The 24,754-nt window shown below is 43.9% G+C and overlaps 1 protein-coding gene and 1 long non-coding RNA gene across 4 annotated transcripts in view; one reads left to right on the forward strand and one right to left on the reverse strand.

Annotated features, from left to right (window-relative positions):
* Window positions 1–1,104: 1,104 nt before the first annotated feature.
* HMGB3 (high mobility group box 3) overlaps window positions 1,105–24,754 on the reverse strand; it is a 136,059-nt gene continuing 112,409 nt past the window's right edge. For 2 of the 3 annotated variants that reach the window (XM_065557321.1, XM_065557320.1), the window contains 6 exons: window positions 8,022–8,145; window positions 7,384–7,650; window positions 4,524–4,680; window positions 3,939–4,078; window positions 3,177–3,351; window positions 1,105–2,575 (listed from right to left, as the gene is read on the reverse strand). In XM_065557321.1, coding sequence (XP_065413393.1) covers window positions 2,432–2,575; window positions 3,177–3,351; window positions 3,939–4,078; window positions 4,524–4,680; window positions 7,384–7,535 — 768 coding nt within the window. In that variant the 5' untranslated portion in view covers window positions 7,536–7,650; window positions 8,022–8,145 and the 3' untranslated portion in view covers window positions 1,105–2,431. Of the gene's footprint in view, window positions 2,576–3,176; window positions 3,352–3,938; window positions 4,079–4,523; window positions 4,681–7,383; window positions 7,651–8,021; window positions 8,178–24,754 lie in introns of those variants that run through there. The other variant, XM_005298987.5, reaches the window with a different exon arrangement.
* LOC135973545 (uncharacterized) lies at window positions 18,772–23,085 on the forward strand. Its single transcript, XR_010590441.1, has 2 exons — window positions 18,772–19,138; window positions 21,910–23,085. It is a non-coding gene; the product is annotated as an uncharacterized LOC135973545 (long non-coding RNA).

A 24,754-nucleotide genomic window follows, 5' to 3' on the forward strand; every position in this document is an offset into this window, starting at 1 on the left:
TTTAACACCTCTTCCTCTGCATTAAATGCAAGCCTAAATGTTTATGTTTGAAATGCTAGTGGCACAGGTGCAGTGCTTCAGCATAGACATTACCGCTGCCCCCAGGAGGGTTTCCCCACCAGGATAGGTAATTCCCATTGCCCAGAGCTTGTAGCCACCTCAACAGAATTCCTCTATTAACCTAGCACCATCTACAGGAGGGGTCAGGTTGAACTAACTACATTGCTCAGATGGTGCGGATTTCCCTCCGCGCCTCCCCCCATACACACCCACCCACCCACCTTTGAGCAATGTACCTGGTTCAACCTAGCTTTTTAGCATAACGCAGGTCTCAGTCACAATTCAGTCACTACAAGAGACTATAAGTGATCCAATTGCAACTGAGGCTATTTAAAAAAAAAAAAAAAGGTGGTAAATGTTTATGAGACACGACCGCTTGCACTGTTCTATAAAGCATTTACTAGAATATTTCAATTAACAGCATTTTATCGGTCAACCTGAGTGACATTTTATTCACATCACAAGCATTACACACTGGTCTAAACTGTAGATCTGCAATTTGGATTGCATAAGCAATGCAAACAGGCTATAGCTGGGTAATTTACCATAACTCATTATACTTTTGTAAACTTGCCACCTATGGTGATTTATGTTTCACCACAATTAATGCAAGATATTCCACCTCCATCTCTCTAGTTGTGAAGTACACTCTCTACTCTCCTCTGTGGACAGAGCAAAGAAGGAATATAGATAGCAAGTAGCGAAGGGATGCTAGTTTTATTCTTTCAAAAATGAAAGATTTTTGGTGCTCAGAAGAATCCGATTAGTACCACTAGCTAAATTAAGTAGTTACTTTTCTCTTTTATAAAAGGACATCAAAATATCCCACATGTCAGTGGACACAATAGGTCTAGATATTCACAGAGGGGTAATTACAGAACCTCAACCCATCTCCCCGGATCCCATTCACATATGTAGTTAAAGAAAGGCAAGTGTATTGGATGCCTGTGCCACCACTTCTAGTTCAGAGAGAAATTAGGCGATTGTCTAGTATTTCTCCTGCCAACAAGTAGAATGCTAGAAAAAACCACAAGTCTGAAACAGTTTAACACAGGACAAAAAAGGCACATTTTAATATGTACAGCAATGCATTTGGGCTATAAATGTACCCAACACAACTGAAAAAAAAAAATCCAATTTAAACGTATGCTTTTATAATTGTTCAGTTGAATCAGCCTCATTCCTAGCCACCTACCTTTCTGCATCTCTGAATGCTGCTATATACACACACAATTAGTCATGAATGTTCATTTAGGCTCCCATGTTCAAGTAATAAAATTCAAACTTGCATAGCATCTTACGCCACTCAGCCATAAACAGGTAAGATTGCATATTAGCTTGAGTAGCCATCTCTTTCAATTCAGCCAGTTTTCGCTAGCCACCATTTTTATCCTTGAGACAGAATGTTTCCTAAGTTACCCACCCTGAGGGATGCCACAAACTTCAAAATGAACTTTTTGCTGTTAAGGTACTTTTCAACCAGAAATTTAGAATGTTGTCAAGAACAGTTTTAAAAACGTAATACTGTTTATTTTGCTTCAAAAAACATTTCAGCATTCTAAACATACAAAAAAAACCAACATAACGTTGCAAATTTGTTTAAGTACAGAGTGTTTTTGAACTTCAATTGCTGCACTTGCTCTTCACTCCGTTGACGATGAAGAGAGAGGTCTACAGTTTCAGTTTAAAAAACTACCGCACTTAACTAAAAAAAACCCATACACTTCTCATGCCAGCTGAACCCCCTTCCACAACTAAGAATGGCAGCAGAATGCTAATTTCACTATATACAGAAAGACAACTTTAAGCTAAATGGACGCCCACTGTAGTGTAAATAGATCTACCCTCACAGTGCATGCTTTGGGCCATGGCACCCTATGGAAGGTACAGCCTTCCAAAGTCATCACCCCTCCCTCAAGGCATCACAACTCTAAGCATGTACCACAAGAATTTGTCTAGTTTTTACAAACTATAGATATGTACAGTTTATAACCCAGGATTTTCTAGCCAATAACCATATAGTAACACCACCTTACAAATTAAAAAAATGCTTGAAACATTTTTAAATGCTTTGTTACACCAACAGCAAAGTGCACAGAGTGAGGAGAACACTAGAGCGCCTTTTCATTTTAAAAATGTTTGGAAATATGTACAACTTTGATACAGTTTCAGGGTGCTCACGACACCCATGGCCACTTCATGTAAACCAGTTACAATTTCTAGAGCACTTTTAGAAACTACAATGTGATCAGAATCCGAATTTTGTAATTAAGCCTAATGAGGGCAACAGCACCATCTCAAATAAGAGGTGCTTCATTTATGGTGTTTCCCCTACTCTATGGTATTCACATCAGACAAATATTGTACAGTTTTATTCATCATCCTCATCTTCTTCATCCTCCTCTTCATCATCCTCATCCTCTTCATCTTCTTCCTCTACCTTTTTCCGAGCAGCTTTGGCTGCTGCACCCTTTGCACCATCAAACTTTCCTTTAGACTTGTAGTCTGCAACATCCTGCAAAGTCAAGAGGATGTCTTAATTTGCTCGAAGCAATAAACGTACAAGCAAGTGTAGAGAGATACTAGCTTTCAGCAGCCTTCTCCCCAAGGGAAAGGCTGCTGGAGCTACCATTTATGGGCTTGTGGCTACCAAAGTGAACCTGAGTAGTCTACGCATTAGGTTTGCATCCTGGGTTCATAATGGGGGGGGGGGGGGGGGGGCTAAGAAACACTCACTGTCAGAAGTTAGAAATGTTTATGTAATTTTATAGTGCATATATAAAAATTAAAAAAAAAAAAAAAAGTGTTTGTCAGCAAAGCCAAAACTTCACTTCATAAGGGGAGGTGACGGGGACTGCTATCTACCATGTATTCAGGCGAGTCTCTTGCTCCCTGGGAGTTTCCCAAAGGGTAAGTTCAGTCATTATATGGAATTTTAAAAGTGTACTATATATGTATCCAGCATACTAGGTCTTGCTGCTAATCAGTCTCTAGATGTTACAGAAGCCTTATAAACAGGCCTCCTATGCAATATGGATCTCTTCATTAAAACTAAGTGTTTATGCCCACATCAGCTCTAATGTTATTAAGATGCTCAAGCTACAATCTAGCCTTACCTTTTCATATTTCTCCTTCAGTTTAGCTGCCTTATTATTGTAAGGCTGCTTTTCACCATCACTGAGGTTGTTCCACATTTCACCAAGTTTCTTTGCTACATCCCCAATAGATATGCCAGGATTTGTGGATTTGATCTTGGGACGGAATTCTGAACAGAACAGGAAGAAGCCAGACCTTGGAGAAAAGTTTCATATTAAAATGAGCATCTCAGAATCTGAAACTGAAGATTAGAACTGAGCAAGACTTCCAGCTCTTTCAATCATCAATTCACCCAAATGATTCACAAGACTGGAGACTATCCAAACAGCTAGTGTCTCTGAGTAAGGGGAAGATGTGTTTAAAACAAAAAACAAAAAGAAGGGATATCTGGGTTTGCTTATGGACCAGGCTTGCAAAGCATTATATAATAATGAAAAAAAAAGGAGTGTTGGAAAAAATGTGCAAGATTTTAAATTTGCATTATTTGAGGCAGAGTATTTTAGATGCCAATTTGTCACTTCCTTCCTCTTACTACTTTAGATTTAGTTGACAGAAGATATGAGTTTTGCAACTGTCCAGCTATTTTAGTCACGTTATTTAATGCTCCGCAAGTTGAGGATTTCAGCTGTCAGAAAGTTTATAAACGGGTACTAATCAACCTAATTCACGTTATTACAATTCTAGTAATGATCAGGTGTTCAATTTTCATCTAGAGAAAGCTACAACAGCTAATTTTGAGTTGAGCTATTCATATGTAACAGCATTGTGAGAAAGTTACTTACGGTGGCCGTTTTGGGGCATTAGGATCCTTCTTCTTCTTGCCACCCTTAGCTGGTCCATAATCCTTCATTTCCCTATCATATCGTACCTTGTCGGCTTTTGCCATTTCATCAAATTTGGACTTCTCTTTGCCTGACATGGTCTGAAAGAAGACACACAGTAGATGAGCACTCAAGTTACCGAGTTTCCCTTTTCAGTTGGAGGTACATACTTTGTCTTCACTGGACTGAGGCCACCTTGGAGGACAAGGATTCACATCAAAGCTCACTGTCACAAATGGCAGTCTCAGCAAGGGCCAATAACTGAATTGGCCTAAAGCCTCCTCCTTCTACAGTTAGGCTATTAAAATAGCAGGAGGTGGCCTCTTGGTAGAGGTGTGCAGGAAAAGAAAGGAAGTGTGTATGGTGGAGAGAGAACCTAAGTTTCCAATGCAGTCTGAACTTTCCCGATCCCTAGAAATCAGAGACAAAATTAAGAATGGGATATGGGTTGAAAAGAAAGTCAATACCTGATTTAAACAAGTGTCACAAGAAGTTACCATTCTAGAAAGACAGCTGTCACTTCAAGAAAGTAATGAATTAAAGTACCTTCCACCTTTCTGAGCACTTCTTGGAAAACTCTGCAAAGTTGACCGGAACCTCTGGGTTCTTCTTCTTATGTTCTTCACGGCATGTCTGCACAAAGAAAGCATAAGCAGACATCTTGCCCTTAGGCTTCTTCGGGTCACCTTTAGCCATCTTGTCTCTAAGGAGGAGAAAGATAAAAATCACAGATATAAACTGTTCTATTAAGTAAACGCTCAGGTTGAAAACGGACAGAACCAAGTGGTGCTGCCTCAAGAGTTGGGTCACAGGTGTAAGCAGTATGTCATTATAGAGAGATTTAAATGTTTTTTAATAATTTGTCTTAATTTTTTATAATTTTATTTATAAATATACATAAAATATTTATTTGAAGTTGGCTGCCACATTAGAGCTTGAACAGACTGCATAATGCCAGTCTGAGAGTAGCTCTCCTGAAGGAATAAGAGTACACATGTAAGTAGCTGTCACCCAACGGGAAAGGTTCCACTGATTTTTTCTCCTGGTATAAATCCAATAATTTTGGTTACAAAGGTGTGCAAATAAGGGCCAGTTTTAAACACATCACCTGCCAACCTCTGCAAAACTAGAAGGATTTGCTTTTGCTCCACCAAGTGACGTGGTTTAGAGGTGTCGTGGTCAGCGCAAGGATGTGTTTAGCAAGTTACCAGTGCTAACTTTTGGGTGGTGTTTAAAAAAAAAATTTTTTTTTTAATTTTTCCAGCCTCCTGCAGTAATATTTTCCATGTGCAGCCTTTTAAGAGTTTGAAATTTTAATTTTTATTGGACTAACATTAATATTTAATTGTGCATCCTAATCCCACATGGGCAATAAAACTGGATTTCCAGAATCATTCCCACCCCCACCCCCCCATTCTGTAAATTGCTACAGACAGACATTTTCATCCCCTCTAAACAAACACCTTTAAAAAAAATTGTGGGGAGAAAAAAAAATCCCGTTTCGGTCACATATTAAGAGGCAGCAAATCTGTTTGCAAAGTTTCAGATTAAAAGGCAGGGTTGGTTTAGGTTTTTAATCCCCCTTCTTTGCTTCCCGCCATCTTCCACCCCCCCTTTGCCAAGGTCACAGCAAAAATAGAGAACCCCCCCTTTTTGCATATTGCCCTGGGCAAGGGGCATTTGCGGCTGCTGCGAATGGGGCCAGTGCAGCCTGGATGTGCCCAGCTCAGCAGCGCGCTCCTTTGCTTGAGACTCCAGTGGAAGGAGGGGAGAGAGAGGGGAAAAAAAAAAAAAAACGACAGGTCACCAAGACACCAATAATTCATCTTCCATTTTGTGAAATGCTTCTTCATGAAAGAAAGTGCCCCTGAAATGAGCCCCTGTGCTGGCCTGGGGGGTGGCCCCGGGCGGGGGGCACAGCCTGGCAGGGCTGGGGCAGAGTGTGGGGCTCTCGCCCGTGCCATAGGAGTATCTATAGCCTTGGTGCTAGGCAGGGATATAGAGAAGTGGTTGCTGTTCTCCTCGCCCATAGCCGGCTCCATTCGCTAAAATGGCTTCTCTAAGGCAGTGAGGCTGCTATGCCTAACAAAGCCGCACACCCCCCTCTGCCCAACTAACGCCTCTCCGCGGGGGCTCCCGGGCCCCCAGCCCCCCCAAAACCACCCCGCGCCCTAGAAAAACCTCCGCTCTGTCCTGCCTGGGGGGGCTGGGGGCCGTGGGGGCCGGGGCAAGGGCAGGAGAGGGGAGTTAAAGCGCCACCCCCCCCTCCTCCCATGTCCCTGCCTAGCGCAATACTCCGTATAACAAAGACTCCCGTGCAGCCATTACAGCCCAGGCTGCGCTCAGCCGCGCCGAGGGGGAAAAGTGCAAAAAGCCCCCAAACGACCCCCAGCCACCCCACCAAGCCCAAGGGGCGATAGGGAAAAAGGAACCGGGGCGAAAGCGAAAGGTCTGGGCGCTCTGCGGGGCTCCTGAGCGGAGATTTCCCCCGCCTAGATCCCCCCTCCCGATCGCTGTGCTGCTTACACGTCTTTCTTCCTTAGCCGGAGCTCTCAAGCGCCAGCCATATTAATGCCCACAGCAGAGGGAAAGCGGCGCAAGAAAGAGGCGGCTTGGGGCTTCAGCCAGGGCACCGGGGCACGAAACCCACCTCCCCGGGCAGGGGAAGAGAAGCTGGAAGGGAAGCGAATGAATCGGGGGAGCGGGGCTAGCGGGATCGCGAGTAAAAAACTGCTTCGGCGGGGCACACGGGCGCAGCGCGCAGGGTTTATCCCTGTCAGATGCTAAAGCGACAGCCATATTAATGCAGAGTAGACAGCGGGCACAGCACTGCGCACGGCCGGCAACTTCCACCGCCGGCAGCCCCGCGGATCCCACCCGGGCCAGCGGCAGAGACGCGCCGCGCCGCGCATTTATGGCCCCAGTCACTTTAAAGGGAAAAAAAGATCCCTGCCCGGGCGGGGGAGCCCAGAGTTAGCCCCGGTGCAGTCCCTGCACCAGCCCCATCGCTCCGGGCAGCGCGACCCGGGGAAACGCTCCACACTTGGCGCGCCTAGCGGGATACTCCGCGGAGTCGGGGCACCCCTGCGGGAGCGGGGATCCGGGAGAGAAGAAGGGATTGGGGGAGGGTGCTGCGCCCCTCTCCCCGGTACCTCCCCGGCACAGCTGGAGCGGCACCCAGCCGCTGGACCCAGGCGCATTTCTTGCCGTGGGAGCGGAGAGACGGGGGAAGGGGGAAAAGTTTTTTACTAAAGCAGGGGAGGGGGGAAAGCCCGCGGAGAGGGAAGGGAGAGAGAAAAGGGAGCGGAGGAGGAAGAGAAAAGGGGGATCGGGCGCGGGGGGGAGGGGCGAGGGCAGCCGCCCCCCGAAAAGTTGCCCGGCAGAGCCGCGGCGGAGCCGAACGTACCTGTATTGTTCGCTAGTCTGGGCAGTAGCTGGAGCGCAGGGCACGACGCTGGGCTCAGCACTGCTCGGCTCAGCCTCGCGTTGGCTGCCTCCGAGAGCGGCCTGATTGGCTGCCGGGCTCCGCCGTTTAAAAGAACCTCCTCGCCCCGCCATTGGAAGGGACGCTCATGAATATGAATCACGGCCGGGCACCGATTGGCCGGCGCCGGTCCAGGTCATTCATTCAAAAGAACACCCGCCTGGGGAAGAGGAGCCGGGAGCTGGGCGGCTGGGGAAAAGTTTGCAGCGTGAGCGAGGGTGGGTTGCGGCCGCTGGCCGAGCCGGCCCGACCTCCCGCCCGTCTGCACCCACTGCCCCAGCACCCGGGCCCACGCTTCTGCCTCGGCCACATCTGCGGGACCATGGGCTCGGCTCCGCTCTCCGGTGCGCCTAGCCCCGCTCCGCTTTCCCAGCATCTGCCCACAAGTTTAAAGCATGTTCCCACCCTCCGGGCAGTCCCGCTTTCGGTGCATGTGCTAAGCCGCAAGGGCAGGGCAGTGCCAGGCAGCGAAAAAGCCGGAGCTGGCGGGCCAGGGGGTTGATCCGATCCTCGGTTAACTAAGGGGAAACCCAGCGTGGCTTCAAATAAATGTTACTCACGTTGTGTGCTAAAGATCAATGACTCCGAATCCCATGTTCTGTCAACCGCGCTTTCGAGGCATCCACTTCACAGACCCTTTAATGAGTCTGCTCCCCTCCCTGCACAAAGTCCGATTGCTACATTCTAGGGGAATCGATATGGAGCGGATCAAAAGGGAGGTCTGGAAAGACAAGATTGCCGAGGCAAAACTCCATGCCCAAGGAAAAGGGGCTTTTAGTGGCAGTGAGATCTTTACCCGCCACTGCGATGAGTGAAATACAGCAACTGGTGGGTTTAACAGCTGGGAGGAGCTCATTCTTTATTTTGACACAATATACATTTTATACACGGAGCATACATTTGAAAATGAGATTGGACAGGAGAGAATAGCAAAGTACTAAATTTAGTAAGAAATAAAGAATTCAGAGGAGGAGAAAGATTCAAAAGGGAAGATGAGAGAAATGAAGAGAAGAGGAAATAGGGACCAGAGGTAGGAGCTGACAAATAAAAGAATAGGATAGTGGAGAGAAGAGAACAGAAAAAGCATTTCAGGGGACAGGATGGAGACAACTGGCCTATAATAGCCATTTATTGGTAATTTCTGCCCCAAACCAGTAAAGGCCTGATTCTGATTTCAATGAGTCTATGTGCAGAAGAATTAGTTACTGCCCACTGTAAACAGTAACAGAACTGGGGGTCCACAATAAACACTGATGGCATTCATTATAAATAATAGAGAAAGGAACTAAACAAGAAAAAACTGAGTTTCATCTAAATTATTCATATTACTTAGAAAAATAAAACAAACAAAAAACAAAGAATCCAAAAACTAGAACTAGACCTGCTTCCACAGTTTGTTCTGTATAAAATATTCTGGGATTTAGCTTTTATTATTGGGGCATGTTGTATTTTATGAAACAGACAGCAACTTCCAGCTGAGCAATCTTAACACAGCTCTGTGACTCAGACAGGAAAAGTACCTCCTTTTGGGCTCACCTGAAAGAGAGTTTTCCTACAGAGCATCTGCCAAATGGTTAAACTGGGTACTAGTGGCCTACCGCAGGTTGGTTGGGTGAGAAAACAGATCTGTTATTTTAAGGCTGGAGTGGTATGACTCAGAAACCACTACATACAATACACTTAGAGTGGTTTTATGAGAGTGTCAAAATAAAAATAATTGATGGGATAGATGGATGGTCTTTGGGAATGACCCTGTTTCCCCACTCTTTCCCCAACATCCCCTTTTAAAGATACAATAGAACCTCAGAGTTACGAACACCAGAGTTAGGAACTGACCGGTCAACCACACACTGCATTTGGAACTGGAAGTATGCAATTACACAGCAGCAGAGACACAAAAAAAGCAAATACAGTACAGTACTGTGTTAAACATAAACTACTAAAAAAAATAAAGGAAAGGTTTTTTAAAAAAAAGATTTGACAAGATAAGGAAACTTCCTGTGTTTCATTTAAATTAAGATAGTTAAAAGCAGCATTTTTCTTCTGCATAGTAAAGCTTCAATTCTGTCAATGTTCAACTGTAAACTTTTGAAAGAATACCCATAATGTTTTGTTCAGCATTACGAACATTTCAGAGTTACGAACAACCTCCGTTTTGTAGATGGTCGTAACTCTGAGGTTCTACTGTAATTTAACTGGTGTTATAAGCAAAGACAATAGAAATCAGAGAATTTTAGCAAAATCTACACAGAATTTCTCCCAAAACCTGCTAAATTCCATTAAAGATTTTGGCCAAAATTCTGCTTTGATTTCTCATTCAATTTTGGTTTAATTGGCCCTTTCCCTATTTCTGTGTTTTAAAACCAAAGAGCATAAGTCAAGGGAAAGGGAACCATTCATAAATGTTAACGAGTCTACTCAAGTGACCATATTTTGGAGAAACCTCACAATGTAAAGTGAACAGCACTACCACAGCAGAATCCCTTTCTAGCTGACAACACTATAAGCAACACTTTCGCCTATTGTGAAGGATAGTTACCGGCATCTCAAAACATTTTAATAATTAAGTCTTGGTTATGACAACATGAAGTTGTGGGATTTGTGTTTTGAATTTTCATGCCGCACTTTATTCCCTTCCTCACAGCCAAGGCCAGTACAGACTGGGAGCACTATGGAAGCAGCATGAGGGGGCCTTGCTGGGAGGGCACAACTAACTTCTCTGTCATGACCTCTATAGCCAAGTAAGGAGCAACACTGATCATCTCCAAAGAGCCCATCCCATACCAAGGAAAGTCACCACCAGGAAAGAATCAGAGGCAAGCAAGTTTGTCCTAAAGACCCTGGGAAAACTTTAACAGCGGGTGTTTGGTGAGTTGGGGATGCAGGGGGGAGTTTTTGGCAGCAGGGAGTGGGTGGGTTTTAGAGCTTTGTCCTAGGGCTTGCATCAGGGTTTTGAAAATAGCAAGCTTGTCTCCAACAGTAGAAGGATTAGGCAGGATTAGAGGGGAATTGGGTTGAGTGATCCTGGATGCAGATTACAGAGTACAGAAGGGTTGCTTGCTGATCTCCTATATAGACATCCTGAGGCCTCTTCTCAACTAAATGAAAAGGTTAGGGCCCAGTTGGCTGCCAACCTATTGAGCTAACAGGAATCTGGGAACTGCCAGGTCCCAGACTTGGCTAGATCACGCAACACCAGGATTTGGGATGCCCAACTCCTTTATACTTCATTTGGCACATAATTAATTGTAGAGGCCAGCAAGTGGTTCACAGTAAAGTATAAATAGCTGTAAGGTAAGGAGAGGGGCATACGATTATACTGAAAATATGGCAAATCCAGGACTTTTCTAATAAACAGAGGCATCTGCTTGCCCTAGGAAGGGGTGAGGAAATCCTTGGAGCTGAAAAGCTCTGCTACCTGATACAACATTAGCAGAGACATGACTCTACTAAGAGTATTGACAACAAAAGAGTTGGCATTTAGGGTCTGTCTTCACTGCAAAGGTAACCAGAGTGACTGGTATCTGGGTCTCATCACCTGGGATAGGCTAACCCAGGCGAGACTATTCTGTATCCTCACTGTTTCTTCATTCGCACATGTAGTCTCTAGGCGCATAGCTCATGGTTCTTTGTGGTGAAACACTATACGATTCTTTCCCAACCAGTTATGTCAATTTCAGGTGACTTGGAGGGAATTGTGGGAAGGCCCTCCAACCCATACCCACCCTGGTTAGGTAAGCTGGCCCAGGGTTAAAGCACCTACAAACTTAAGTAAAAGGATTTTCTGTGGTGGTAGGCTGGTGGTAAGGGGGATTTGGGCTAAGACTCAATTTAATTTTGCAGTGAAAACATATTTAGGAGTAGGAGGTTCAAAGACTCAGCTTTGTGTAACTCTGGTCCTGTCGAGCAGAATTAGGGCAAAGCTGAGCACTTTTGAAACTCCCATCCTGAACTGTTAACTTTTTGATTTCTTCAGAGTGCAGAGTGATGCAGAAGTACTTGGAAACAGCCTTTAACAATAGCAGCAAATGAAGTGTTCATTGACCCTGTTCATTTCAATAGCACATTAACTCAAAAATTCAGTTACGGCAGTTTAGGGTGAAATTTTTCAAAAGCACTCAGCTCTGGCCTAACTGGGCTCCCATGGAAGTCAATGGACTCCAGTTAACATGCTAGTGAGATGAATTGAAACAATTAACACATCTCTTGCTGCTGCTGTTTAAGGCTGATTATAGGCAGGCAACCCAGTATCACTTCACACTCTGAAGGCTTTCTTTGCAACTTCAATGCCTTAAAACTTGTTTTTTTTTTATTTGAAAGCTCAAATTCTGTAGAAAACAGAATTCCAAAGATCCATGTACAGGCTTTAATTCCTTGCAATATGTGGAAATTCCACACACACTGATTTGGTGTCTGTGGTTTTGAGGCTGAATTCCAACCCAAGTAACTATAGTATCTCAGCCAGTGAGACTATTTCCACTTTAACCTATAAAACAAAAGAGTTATCTTAAATACATGCTAAAAAACAGACAATGCCATTTGCAATGGTATTTAAAGAGCATGCATGTCCCTGCAAGTTCAGACCGCCAGAGGTTACTATGATCCTAATTTAACTTTATGGAAAACTTAATGTTGCACCAATTAAATATTAGTCCAACTGAATAGATGACCCTGAGTCCCCTATTCTGATAGTTTTTGCAGTGACTGCAGGTCCCAATATATAAACACCTCTGCATTAGCCCCATTTGCACTTAGAAGTAATTATTGTCAAATGCATTTAACTGGGGGGGTGGAAAGGAATCTATCTATCTATATACTTAATCAACAGGCAGATTAGGCAGCAGTTCAAACCCTTCCTCCAGCATAAATGCAGAAGGGGGGCGAAAAAACAGAAGCTGATACTTGTATTTATATATAGGTATGGGTTGATTTCACCATTTGTTTTTCTCTGCCACTTTCTCTCTAGTCGGGACTGATTTTTCTTTTGCTCTTTATTTAGCTCAGTTTCACATCCCCAGCATGGTTCTTTATCCATATACATTGTCCTACTCCTGTCCTCCCCTCCCTCTTGGTTCCCCATCTCCCTCAAGCAGGCCCTTCTGCTGTGACTCTACTTCTTTCAGATTTCTTATGTCCCATGTCCAGTTCCACCTACCACTTCCAGCAGTCATTGGAAGCTTCTGGTTCCAACACTCTATCCCTTCTTTTTATGGGACATTATCTAAAACATTCTGGACCAAAAGCCTACGCCGGTGGAAATGGACGAAACTCCATTGAAGTCAGTAGAGCTCTGCCCATTGACACTAGCAGAGAACTGGTCTCTCAGTTTGCTGTATGATCAAAAATTGAGAAGAAAAGAACCTTGTAACACAACTTAAATACATTTTAAAAATCCACGCCATTTTTTACTGCTTTAAATAATATGTAGACCCTTTAAGGAAAAGGGAGGATATGACCAGCAGAAATAGCCTTTGCAATTTCCCATAGATTTATATTATGCTAGGATCCAGTCCTAATGCAAGTCTAAAAGAGAAAACTAAAATATCAAGGTTTCCATGCACTTTAATTAGTATGGTAATCCAGACCATATTCAATTCTAATAATAGTCCTTATGATCCAGCTACTATATCAGATCAAGGTTCATAGCTTCTAATATTACAAGGAAATAGTATCATCTGTCTGTACCCTATAGTACATTTCTTCTCTCGGAAAATTGTCTCAACGGCTCCTGTGTACTCTGTGGCATAAACTGAGTGTACATCTTTTGCACCACAGGGATGTACTATAATGAACACAACCAGCAACCTACAGTGGGGACATCTCAAAAGCTTTGTACAGATTAGCACCCAGAAATTCAGGTGTTTATAGGAAGGTTATCCAGACATTTAAACTAACAGATTACGGTTCTTATTAGAAGCAGACTCAGAGAACAGATCCAAACCTAATGTAACTCTACTGGACATCCGATAATACAACTACACCTGTACAGTAGTCCAGACCCTATGAGCAAATTGAAAATAATCCATAAATTAACTGTAAATTGTAGTCTACAAGTAATCCACAAAGCAATAGTTCTCATCACGTCAGGGCCTGCCTAACCAGTAATTAATCACGATGGGAGTTGTGTAGACTGAGCTAAAGGTCAGCTATCACAGATCAATGTCATTCACCTAGAAGTAAATTCCCCAATGAAAATAAATGATAAAGGGACTTTTGCAATTTAAAAAAACTTGTGGATAAGATCATGTCTTTCCAAGTTATTGTATGAAACAATCCATACTATAAATACAACTGTGTTGAAGACTCCATGACAATACAGTTGACAACTCATTTGGTTACAAGACAGCTGTAGTTTGTAGTGTAGACAGAACCTGAGGTGTGCTCCCTAGCCATGCTAAGGTCTCTAGGCACCTAGTCTCTCCCTGTCAAATTAAAAACATTACATATGGCAACAAATAGCCAATCATCAGTAGACCCATCATAGCATCCATGAACACTTCCCCCAAACATGTAGCATATACTAATGCTCTGCAGCATCAAGTTATCAGCCTTAAAGGATAGAGAGGGAGAAGCCAATCAGTAGGATAAATTACAGGAGATTTCAAAGTTAGTGGAAAGCCTGGACAAAGACAATTGGGTTCTAAGAGCTGGCTCCTGCACCCAACCTTGTCAATGGAACTTTCTCATTGGGATTTCATTGGTTGATGGATCAATACCCCTAAAGGTAACCAGGTTTAGACACGTTTGAGAGAATTCCAGAAGAAAGGCACTGGCTACTAAGAATGGCCAGTCTCCACTGGCTTTCAGCAGAAGTGTTTGGTAGGACTACATAAATCATTAGTCCATTATCATAGTTATAAGTGGTCCCTAAACACCCTCTTTGCTGGTTTTGCTCCCACAGTTCACCATGGTTTACAGATGACTTGTGCTGGATGAAGCATACAGGGAAATGGCGAGAGTGCTCATAGCAGAAGTCTAGAGCAGTGGTTCTCAAACTTGGGCTGCCGCTTATTCAGGGAAAGCCCCTGGCAGGCCGGGCCGGTTTGTTTACCTGCCGCGTCCACAGGTTCGGCCGATCGCGGCTCCCACTGGCCGCGGTTCGCCACTCCAGGCCAATGGGAGCTGCAGGAAGGGCGGCCAGCACGTCCCTCGGCCCACACCGCTTCCCGCAGCCCCCATTGGCCTGGAGCGGCGAACGGCAGCCACTGGGAGCCACGATCGGCCGAACCTGCGGACGCTGCAGGTAAACAAACTGGCCCAGCCCGCCAGGAGTTTTCCCTGAACAAGCGGTGGCCCAAGTTTCAGAACCACTGGTCTAGAGGGGGATCTGATTAGCTGCAACATGTAACCTCAGCTACCTTTGATATCTCTAACCATGAAGTTTTGTTGGGACTGCTTCAGTAACTAACAAGAACGGACAGGATTGCTCTTGAATGGTTCTATTGGGAGCCATCTTGGGAGGTCCCAAAGGGTGGTTTGGGACAATTATTCTGTCCCCAAAGCTCTCTCCTATAGGATTTGGTATAATCGCCTTTTCTGTTCAGCATTGATAACAGGCTGTTAGGAGAGTTAGTGAGAAAACATGGGCTGCAGTATGTTCAGTATGACAAGGATACTCCACCACATTGGATCTGATTGGTGCAGAGAAACCAATAACCCAGAATCAGAGTGTGGATGGTGCTGAGTTGACTCAGACTTAATTCAGATAAGACTGAAGTGGTATTAGGGGAAACAATCAGAAGTGGCAATGGAAATAGCCACACCTTTAGTTGGGGCAGTGCACCTGCCATTCACAGATCAGGTTCGATTCCTGGAGTTTCAGTAGAGGATCAGATGTTATTAGATGATCAAACAACAGTTGTACCCAGAAAGGTTCTTTTTTCCCCTCCTTGAACATCTGGCCAGAAGAATGTGGCCTTTTTCCTTTGGTGTAGACCTTGCTACCATCATCCACACCTTTGTCACTTCAAAACGGGACTGCTGTAATGCACTGCACATGGGGATTGTGCATTGGGATCACTGAAAGACTTATCTTTCCTAGCAGGCATTTTAGGGTAGTTGCATGTCCGTCAGTGAGGGGACTGGAGCCTGTACAATGATTTAGGTGGGGCCTCATGACATATTTGGGAACAGTAGCTCTAGTTATTGTGGGACACTTCATTAGAAACTTTGCAACTGGAAAAAATTGATGAGTTGGATAACTGTAGATTTTTAATTGTGTGTTTTAAATATTGGGAGGGGCTTAGAGTTCTGCATAGAAAATAGGACAAAATATCCTTAAATAATAAATGCTACCAATAAACTTTGCACATTTCTAAGGAATAAAGCATGGCCCTTAGTATATTTTGCCCAGTGATGCCGCTTCCCCCTACTTGATCATGGGTATGAGACAGCGTTTTTGCCTAAACAGGAAAATAAATTGTTAGATCAAATCACTCTCATTTCTTCTCCAAACTGTTACATGCACCCCTGGTGCTGGGGTTATATCATAAACTAAATGGGGAGGGGACCCTTGTTAAAACACTGGCAGCACATTGCAGGGTAGGGCAGAGCTTCAGCTGCGCTGGGAAGGAAGAGGGGAAAAGGAAGTACTGAGAATAGGAATCACCAGCTGTAGAGATTTGGAGTGGGGGGGGGGTTAATCCAGATTAGAGTATGATGTGTAATCCAGAGGAAACAACAGAGCTGGGATCAGGTTAGGGTCCTGGTCAACAGTTAGAATTCTATTCCTTTTCTTTAAACGGTGTCACTCATTCACCACAGGCTACAATTCTTCAGAATTTGCATAACATTGTTGGTAGTTTTCCAAGTCTTGTAAATTCCATGATAGGTCTGTGTATAGGACCAGCACCTGACTAAGAATGAGTGCTGCATCCTGGTCTACCACCAGATAACTGGGGCAAAAATGAATCAGTGGGATGGTCAAGAAGAGGGTAAGTCATAATGAATGCAGGGTTGGGGCCTAAACATATACAGATGTATTTTTGGACATCATATTTTCATTATTTCTTTTCACAAAAACAACATTAGATACAACTGTATACAATGACAATGTATTTAACATGAATGGCTGTCAAATATTTCCGATGTATTTAAAAAAAAAAAAAGAGGATGGGGTATTTAGAAATTTGGTCATTTAGCATACTAAGAAGAGGGCTCACAAGCCAGAAAGCCAAAATCTTTAGCCAGGTTCTTTGAATATTAATCTGATCGATCCTGAATAAGCAAAAAGTTACGTACTACGTAGTATGTTAACATTTTATTGTAACTTTGCCTTAAAAAAGGTTAAAAAAACCTAGCGATTTTTCCCCGCAGCTATGCACAATGATCACAGACAAAAATTCAGCAAGGAGGAATGTTTTTCAACATTTTGCTTCCCTGGGAAATGTATGTGATGTTACATAGAAATGACAAAATTATTTGGTCTCACTGTGAACATGGCAGACTTGGGCTCTAGCTCATCTCTTTCATTCTTTTTCTGCCTCTCCATCAGCTCTTTTGTTTTCCATTGGGTTACATATACAACTATCCCTGGTTGTCATATGCTGGACGTTATTGTTATACCCTGGAATTTATTCCCAGCCACAAAATCAGCTGGCAAGGGGTTGAAGGAGGGAGAGACCCAAAACTACCCATTTGGAGAAACTCTCACAGTGGAACATCAACAGCTTCCCTTTTGGATACACCTTCATTGCCAAAAAACAAAGGTGTTCTTTTACCGCAAGATAACCAATGCACGTTAGCTATCTCCTTGCAAAGTCCTAGAGAAGACAAGAGCCTGTAGTTTTTACCCCAAGGAGGCTAGGCAAGGTCAAGCTTGGGTGGGAAGTGTAGTGTTGACCTCACCTAGCTACATTGCAGCAACAACTGCCTGTGCCTTTTCTCCACTAGAATTTTACAGCGAGATAGCTAGCACACAGTGAAACCCACCCACCACCACCTTTTTTGGCAAGGAAGACATAGCCTCGGGCTTTGTCTAGACCGGGAAAAGTGGTCAAGTTTAGGTCAACCATAGCTAGCTCATGTGACCGATCCTAAATTCAACCTTTCTTCCTTCTAAAGGCCTTAGGCTCTTATCCTTTAAGCCCAGGGGTGTCAAATTTCCAACCTATAGGTCAGATGCAGCCCACCTACAAATTCATCCATCCCTAACACCTTTGTAACATTCCTCAGAATTTAAGCTTTTCAGTTCAAGAAATTAAGCTTCCAGCTCCTCTTTTTGTGAAGACAACGTACTGTCTGTGATCCTTTCAGTGCTGCCTTCAGGGGTCTTTGGCAACAACCTGATCATTTTAAAAAAGGTGAACTTCTTCATTCAGCTCCATGGGCGATAACTTTGAAACCCAATGATATATACAGGGCAACAGACTGAGCCTGTGAAGGATCACTCTGGATGCTAAAACCCGGTGTAAGATTTGGTGCAATTACTGCTCTGAATCCAGTTAGATCCCATCAACATATTAAGAGGAAACTAGAGAGCTAGGACAGAGGAGATCCTACAGGTGAGGCCTAAGAATGGTGACTTTTGGAGAAGACGTTTAGGCTGAGGTTTACGTTATGTTATTGTTTCTGGGTTAACGAGGGGTTATGGGTGATGAGTTTGGACACCGGAGTTTGTGTTCTCTGTCAAAGACAACTCGCTCACAATGACAACACTATTAACTAAGTATCAGAGGGGTAGCCGTGTTAGTCTGGATCTGTAAAAAGCAACAGAGGGTCCTGTGGCACCTTTAAGACTAACAGATGTATTGGAGCATAAGCTTTCGTGGGTGAATACCCACTTCGTCAGACGCACTATTAACTAAATCACTGCAGAACCAGACCAAAAATACAGAACAGACTACACTGCACTTTTGTCAGTCAGGGATGTGAAAAAACACCCCCCTGACTGACAAAAGTTTTACTGATGAAAAGCACCAGTGTGGACAGCGCTTTGTTGGCAGGAGACACTCTCCTGCCAACAAAGCTACCATCACTCGTAGCTCTACCAGCCAGCAGAGAGCGGCTAAATGGAAGATCTTACAGCAGCACAGCTGTAGTGGCACGGTTGTGCTGTTGTAAGGTACACAGTCTAGACATAGCCTTTAACTATAATTCACTACTGCTATATTCCTAGCTCCACAAACTAACTCTAATCTGCTACTGCTAGATTCCTAGCTGGTAGAGATCCCTTCCCCGCTTCACCTGTTCAGAACTACTGAGCGTTACACATGTGCATAGTACTCTGCACTATTCTATTTCTGCTTTGCTGTGTCTGTTAGGAGCCAGATCTTTTTCTCACTGACTTGCCATTGATGTCAATGAGAGCAGGATCAGGCACCTAGCGTGTATGTGTCATATACATTCTTTATCACGTACATACAACTCAGTGACTCACACAGTTACTGAATGTAAAAGCACACGTTCCAAAAGTCTAAATGCAGAGTAATGCAGTGGCCTTTAATCTCTGGCAATGTTTTAACAACCTGTTCAAGGTCTGTGCTCCTTGTAAAAAAATAATTCATACAAGCCTCACCACATCTGATGCAGTTGGCAGTCTTTGTTCAAAACAGTTACAATGCTAAGTACAAAATTAATCACTTAGACACGGGTTTATGCTGACTTTTACCTGGAAACCGGTGGCCTCGTCAAACGCAGGATAAAGAAGATGGAGACGCATTCGTAGAGCAGACTGGAGGTGAGCTTGCATGGTTTCTGTCTCAGCCTGAACTTGAACAGAGGGCTTCATTTACCCCCAGAATTATAATGCCCAGTCTCATTGCAGTTGTACTGTACCCCACCCAGTATTTTGTGTGCAGCTGGGAATGGCAAGCTAAAGTCTCATTCCTCTATGGTGAGATGACAGGTTTGGGGGCCCACCCGTGAGCCTTGACCCTTTTTATTTACTAGAAACATCTCAAAGGAAGGCTGTGGGATTTTTTTTTTTTTTTTTTTGTCATGTGGAACCAATCACCATACATTTAAATGGAGAGCTGGTAGGCATATATTTCCCTTTTATACAATATGTGTGTGGGAGTGCCACTGCCTACTGCTATTAGGGTTATTCATACCGTCTCACATTTCACTGTAAAACATGAGGCTGCAAGTGCTATTATAAAGGGTGTGATTATTCTAAAAGGGTAAGTAGTGGTAAGCATTGCAGGCCAGTGGTCCAACAAATGTGTAATGCTGGGAAGGGATCTCTACCAGCTAGGAATATAGCAGTAGCGGATTAGAGTTAGTTTGTGGAGTAGTCTGTTCTGTATTTTTGGCCTGGCTCTGCATGATTTAGTGAATAGTGTTGTCATTGTGAGCGAGTTGAGTCTTTGACAGAGAACGCAGACTCGTGTCCAACTCATCACCCCTGTGGGGAATTAGCCCTCGTTAACTCAGAAACAATAATGCAACATAAGACTCACGCTAAACCTCTTCCCCAAACATCCCCATTTTATTGTTCTTGAGTGGAAATGGTAGAAGATACAGCAGCAGCCAGCCCTATGACCCACCCCACGCCCAGCCCCAACGGCAGAAAACCCCATTGTTCACAATTCCAACTACTGCCTCTTACAGCAATGCTCCCACACGGCAGCCTCCGAGGGAAGAGGAGTCTACTCACTCCTGTTCTCCCAGCTCCAGCTTCAACCCAGTGCCAGTCTCACCCGGTGCAAGAATCACTGAGGAAGTGCCATGTAGACAGCCGCCCCTTCCATGACTGCATCGTCCAGGCCAAAACATAGGGGGACCCTGCATTGCCATATGAGGCATCCCGTGCTGCGTCGAGCTAGAGAGCCGAGAGGACTACAGCGTGCTGCTTGTGTCCAGCAGCCTCAGTAAATAATCACCTCTGTATTCATTCCGAGTCCTGTCTTTTCCTTCGCATGAGGAACAGGTGGATGCTTCAGTCCCCTCTTCCTTTTATCCAACCAGGAGGATCCACTCCTCCTTTCTCCCCACCACTCGAACACCTCTCGTCTGCCGGCTAGCTTTTTTCCCCCCCCTCCAATAATTACTTTATTGATGCTGCACCCAGGCCCAGAGCTGTGGCCACTGCGGGGGCACCACACAACTTCCATGTCCCAAGCATTAGCGATGCTCCTGCTTCTCACACAGCCGTTCTCCTAGCAAAGGCCCCAGCTGCAACTGCCAGCCAGGAGCCTATAACACCTGGGTCCCCCTACTCCAGCCACAGCCCCATCTACTTCACTGGGAGCAGGATTTGGCCTATTTATAGGGGAAAGTTTACTTGTCTAGTCTAGAGGAAATCTATTAAAATAAACCTAGAGAAGATTAATGCTGCTCCCTTGTTATTCCTCCTCTGGTATGTTTTAGGTAGGGGTATTTTCATAGGCTCTTATGGACCCTTTCCTCAGTTGGCTGCACACATTTGCTGAGGTTGTTGTAGGCAGGAAGAGAGGTGCATGGGCAGCACACCATTCATCTGAAAAGCCCCCTGAAACCTGCAGTCAGGCCCTGGCTGGCATCAGGGGAATTATATGATCAACCAGTTGTCTGAAGAGTCCGAGACTGGAGGAGTTCTCCTCCTGTTTAAAAATCACCTAAAGGAACAGCTCAGAAATGCCTAACATGGCATATTCCAAGAGCCAATTCCTGCAGGAGCCTTGAAAATGAATGATTTTGCACAATAGCAACTACAGGAAAGATCTGGCTGTGCAGGCGTGTTGGGTAAGAGCTAAAGGACGTTTTCAAGCACTAAGTCACTGCAAACATTATTGCCACTGCTGGCTACTTGCCAGGTTTCGCACAGGGCAGGTGCTGAAGTAAGAGAGAGGAGACATAAAACTAACCATATATGCAATCCTCTGAGAGGCCAGTTTTCATAGGACAAATTAGCGAAATGCAGTTCAGCTTGTATGGTACACTTTAAAATGAGAGACGTCAACAGAAACCGCTTAGGAAGCGGCTTTACAAACTTCTCTTTAGCCTCAATTATTTTCAGTGTATCAATACCTGTGGCTTGTTTCACTTAGATGGGATTTGCAAAAACACCAAAGTGATTTAGTAGCACAAGTCCCACTGAAAGTCAATGGGATTTATGCTTGTAAATCACTCTGCTACTTTTTAACCACCAACCCACCCCCGGTTACTCCTAAATAAACTGCCACATCCAGTTGTCACTCCCAGCACCTCTCCTACTCCGCAGTCTTCTAGTGACAATGTTACATGCCTCCTCCTGTTAAACACACATCACTATTGGAACAGCAGCGGAAGAGCAAGTGTATCATTCCACATGGCTGTATTAGGGATTTTTGCACCAATGCAGTAGCACAGACGCGAACCCCCAGAGCAGATGTGCTGCACCAGTGTAAAGTGGGGAGGGAGGGGGAGGGACACTTACTTCCCAGGTTTTAGACAAGCCCTTAGTTAACGTAACGGGGACCTCTCCCACTTGCAGGGGAAACTTTCTATTTCTAGACTATGTTTATATTGTCCGTCTCTTTTCCTTAATAGAAGCACAAGTTTTCAAACAAAGAAGCAGATGATGATAAAATTGCAACCCCTCCCCTTTCCTTGTGGTTTTGAAATCCCAAGATAAGGACCACAACGCTGTGCAGTGCTGCCAACAGATCAGAAGGCACAGATGACCCAAAGTCGCCTAATTCTGCTAGTCATGTGGCCCCCCAGAGAGCTTAGTACTGCTAGTACAACACATGGGACCCCCTTTATCCTTCACAAGAACGGACTGCCTGGTCAATGGAGAAGAAGAATTCACTCATTGGAGAAGAAAGAATACACCATTTTATTTGCATATTTAAGCAGGTCAGGCTGCAGGTCACGTCTATGTTTTCAGAGAGACCCCAAAGCTGGTCTTCTCTCTCCCTTTTCCTTTCTTCTTTTCCTCACTGACACTTCCCTGACACTGTTGCTGTTTGCATAGGGTTGCATCCTTGACCATCTTGGCTAATGGCCATTGATGGACGTGCCCTCCATTCTGGAAGAGATATTAAACCTCATACTACAGAGTTAAGTAAATCTCTAATCATAGGAGATTAAGATGAAATTTAATGTAGGGGGCAGATTACCCCACACCTGCCTACTACTGGGTTCATTCTCTGGTGCCAGTCACTGTCAGACATGGTACTGGGCTAGAAGGCTCTCAGATCTGAGCCAGTCTGGCAATGTTTATAGCTGAAGAGCATTGTGAAAGCCTGAACCATATATCCACCATCAAAGCAACTAGGTCCGTAGGTTTCCTTTGGTACTGCAGGTGCAGTCATCTCGACTGGTTACATGATAGATGTCAACGACATTGTACATTTAATAGGAGTATCTAGTGTGATTACACAGGGCTGTTGTATCAAGGGCAGGCCTCTGAGCAAACAACACAGCTGACTATGAACTGCATATATGTTATGTAGGTGAAGTTTCATGCCCCGGCTTCATCAGGGTCACTGAATAATTGCTCCTTTCGTACCAAACATTGTTTTCACAGGCTTTGATCGCATCATCAAATCAAGCATCAAAATGTAGCAAGGAAGTTACAGAGGTTCTCTTTGCTATTAGTGATTATAACAAGGGCTGCCAATAGCAGATGCCATAGTTAAGACTGAAATGCAGTTTCTATTCTCCCTTTTCAGATGCTCATAACTTTCTCAAATAAATTTCCTTTTAGGCTGAAATGTTCAATGTTGATCTTAGCTCAAAGGTGATTTATTCTCCCCTGCACAAAATTTGAGCAAATTCGAAAGTTTGAGAAAAATATTTAAGGTCAGCTGGTTTTTAAGTTTTGGTAGCATAAACACTCAGATATTTCCCCCTTACCCTCTCTGATCCCACATATTCCAGGCAGAAATTTTACACTTGCATACTAGTAATTCAAATGGCTGCAATTATAAACTTCAAATGTTCTCACTGAGACCTATGAAACAAGCCCAGTTTAAAGAAAAGATTGGTTCAGTATATTTAAAGATGAGTTTTGTTAAAAGGATTTCAAATAATGGTTCCTCCTCCCATCACTATACGTCTTTTGGGACATATTTTTAAAGATAGCTGAAATCAGGTGGCCTCAGCTAAAGATGTATTTGTTTGCTTCAAAAGCAAAATAGGTCTGATGCTCAGAGATTACAAGGAACTGCAGCTGGGCTGTAATTAAAGGAACTTTTGAGCTCTTCTAAACAAAATCATCAGAAGCCTGTCAGCTGAACAGCTCCATTTGAAGGCATTTTGGAACTGGCTTGTATGCTCTGAAAATGGGATAGCGCTGAGCTTTATATTTTCCCTCTTATGTTACTTAAAATTCAAATTAACGTGAATGCACTGATGAGTCTAAGAAAAACAGCACCCAGAAGTGGTAGAGAATGTTCTCTCCCGCAAGGTTAACTCAGACAACTTGCACACGTGCAGTGGTTTTTATTCCTTTTTTCCTTGTTAAATGCCGAACTGGCCCTGCAGATTAGCTGCAAAATTGGGATCGATAGTCACATTTTCTCAAAGTTCAGGGGTTCTCTCTTCTGAGGCTTTGGTTTGGCTCATTATTATAGACAAGTTTGGATCCAGATATTCCAAAGTTTGGGGCCATTCATAGCCTGTATTTGTGTTTGGGCCCATCTCTAGTAAACGTAGATGTATTAGGTTTATAATGAATGGTTGCTATAAAATACATCGTCTGCACAACTTGGCCCAGCTAACATTGTGAATAAACTTTAAGCATTGGACTTTCCAGATTTTGAATGCTCAGTGTTAGTAAACATTACAGCTGAGAAATTAATTTTTGCAATTTACTCACACACACACAATATTACGTCTGTTGCTGCTTCCAGTTTAGAGAGCTCCAACTGGCATCTTACATATATATATTTCCAACACTTATCCTTTGACAACTAGGGACCACTAAACAAAAATAGCACAACAGAACTGACATAACACCATCAGATAGGAAAGTGATCTAATCAAGAAGTACCAAAAATTGCCTTGAATTAGACACCATTCAGTTAAAACCTTACTGCATCAGGAAGCTCTTACCTGAGTGTGCACTCCAGCTCACCAAAATGTGCCACTGGGGAAGCAGGTGAGAGCCTTCAACTGAGAATGCTCCAACAGTCAATATCAAAAGTACCTGAGCAGATCTCAACAATCCCAATGGGACATCCCTAAGAGACTTCATCTCCCACTAACTACATCCTAGACCATTCGCTGCTTTAATTATCATAACTATTACCTTGAATTACACCTGGAAGCAAAGAGGTAGCCAATATAGAGCACTAATGTTATATGTTATGGTTACACTATTACTCGCACCTCTTAGTTACACAAGTTACACAGCAGAGTAATTCCACTGACTTCAAAGGAGTTATTC

The sequence above is a fragment of the Chrysemys picta genome, chromosome 9, assembly GCF_011386835.1.
Source record: "Chrysemys picta bellii isolate R12L10 chromosome 9, ASM1138683v2, whole genome shotgun sequence".
NCBI classification, from domain to species: Eukaryota; Metazoa; Chordata; order Testudines; family Emydidae; genus Chrysemys; species Chrysemys picta.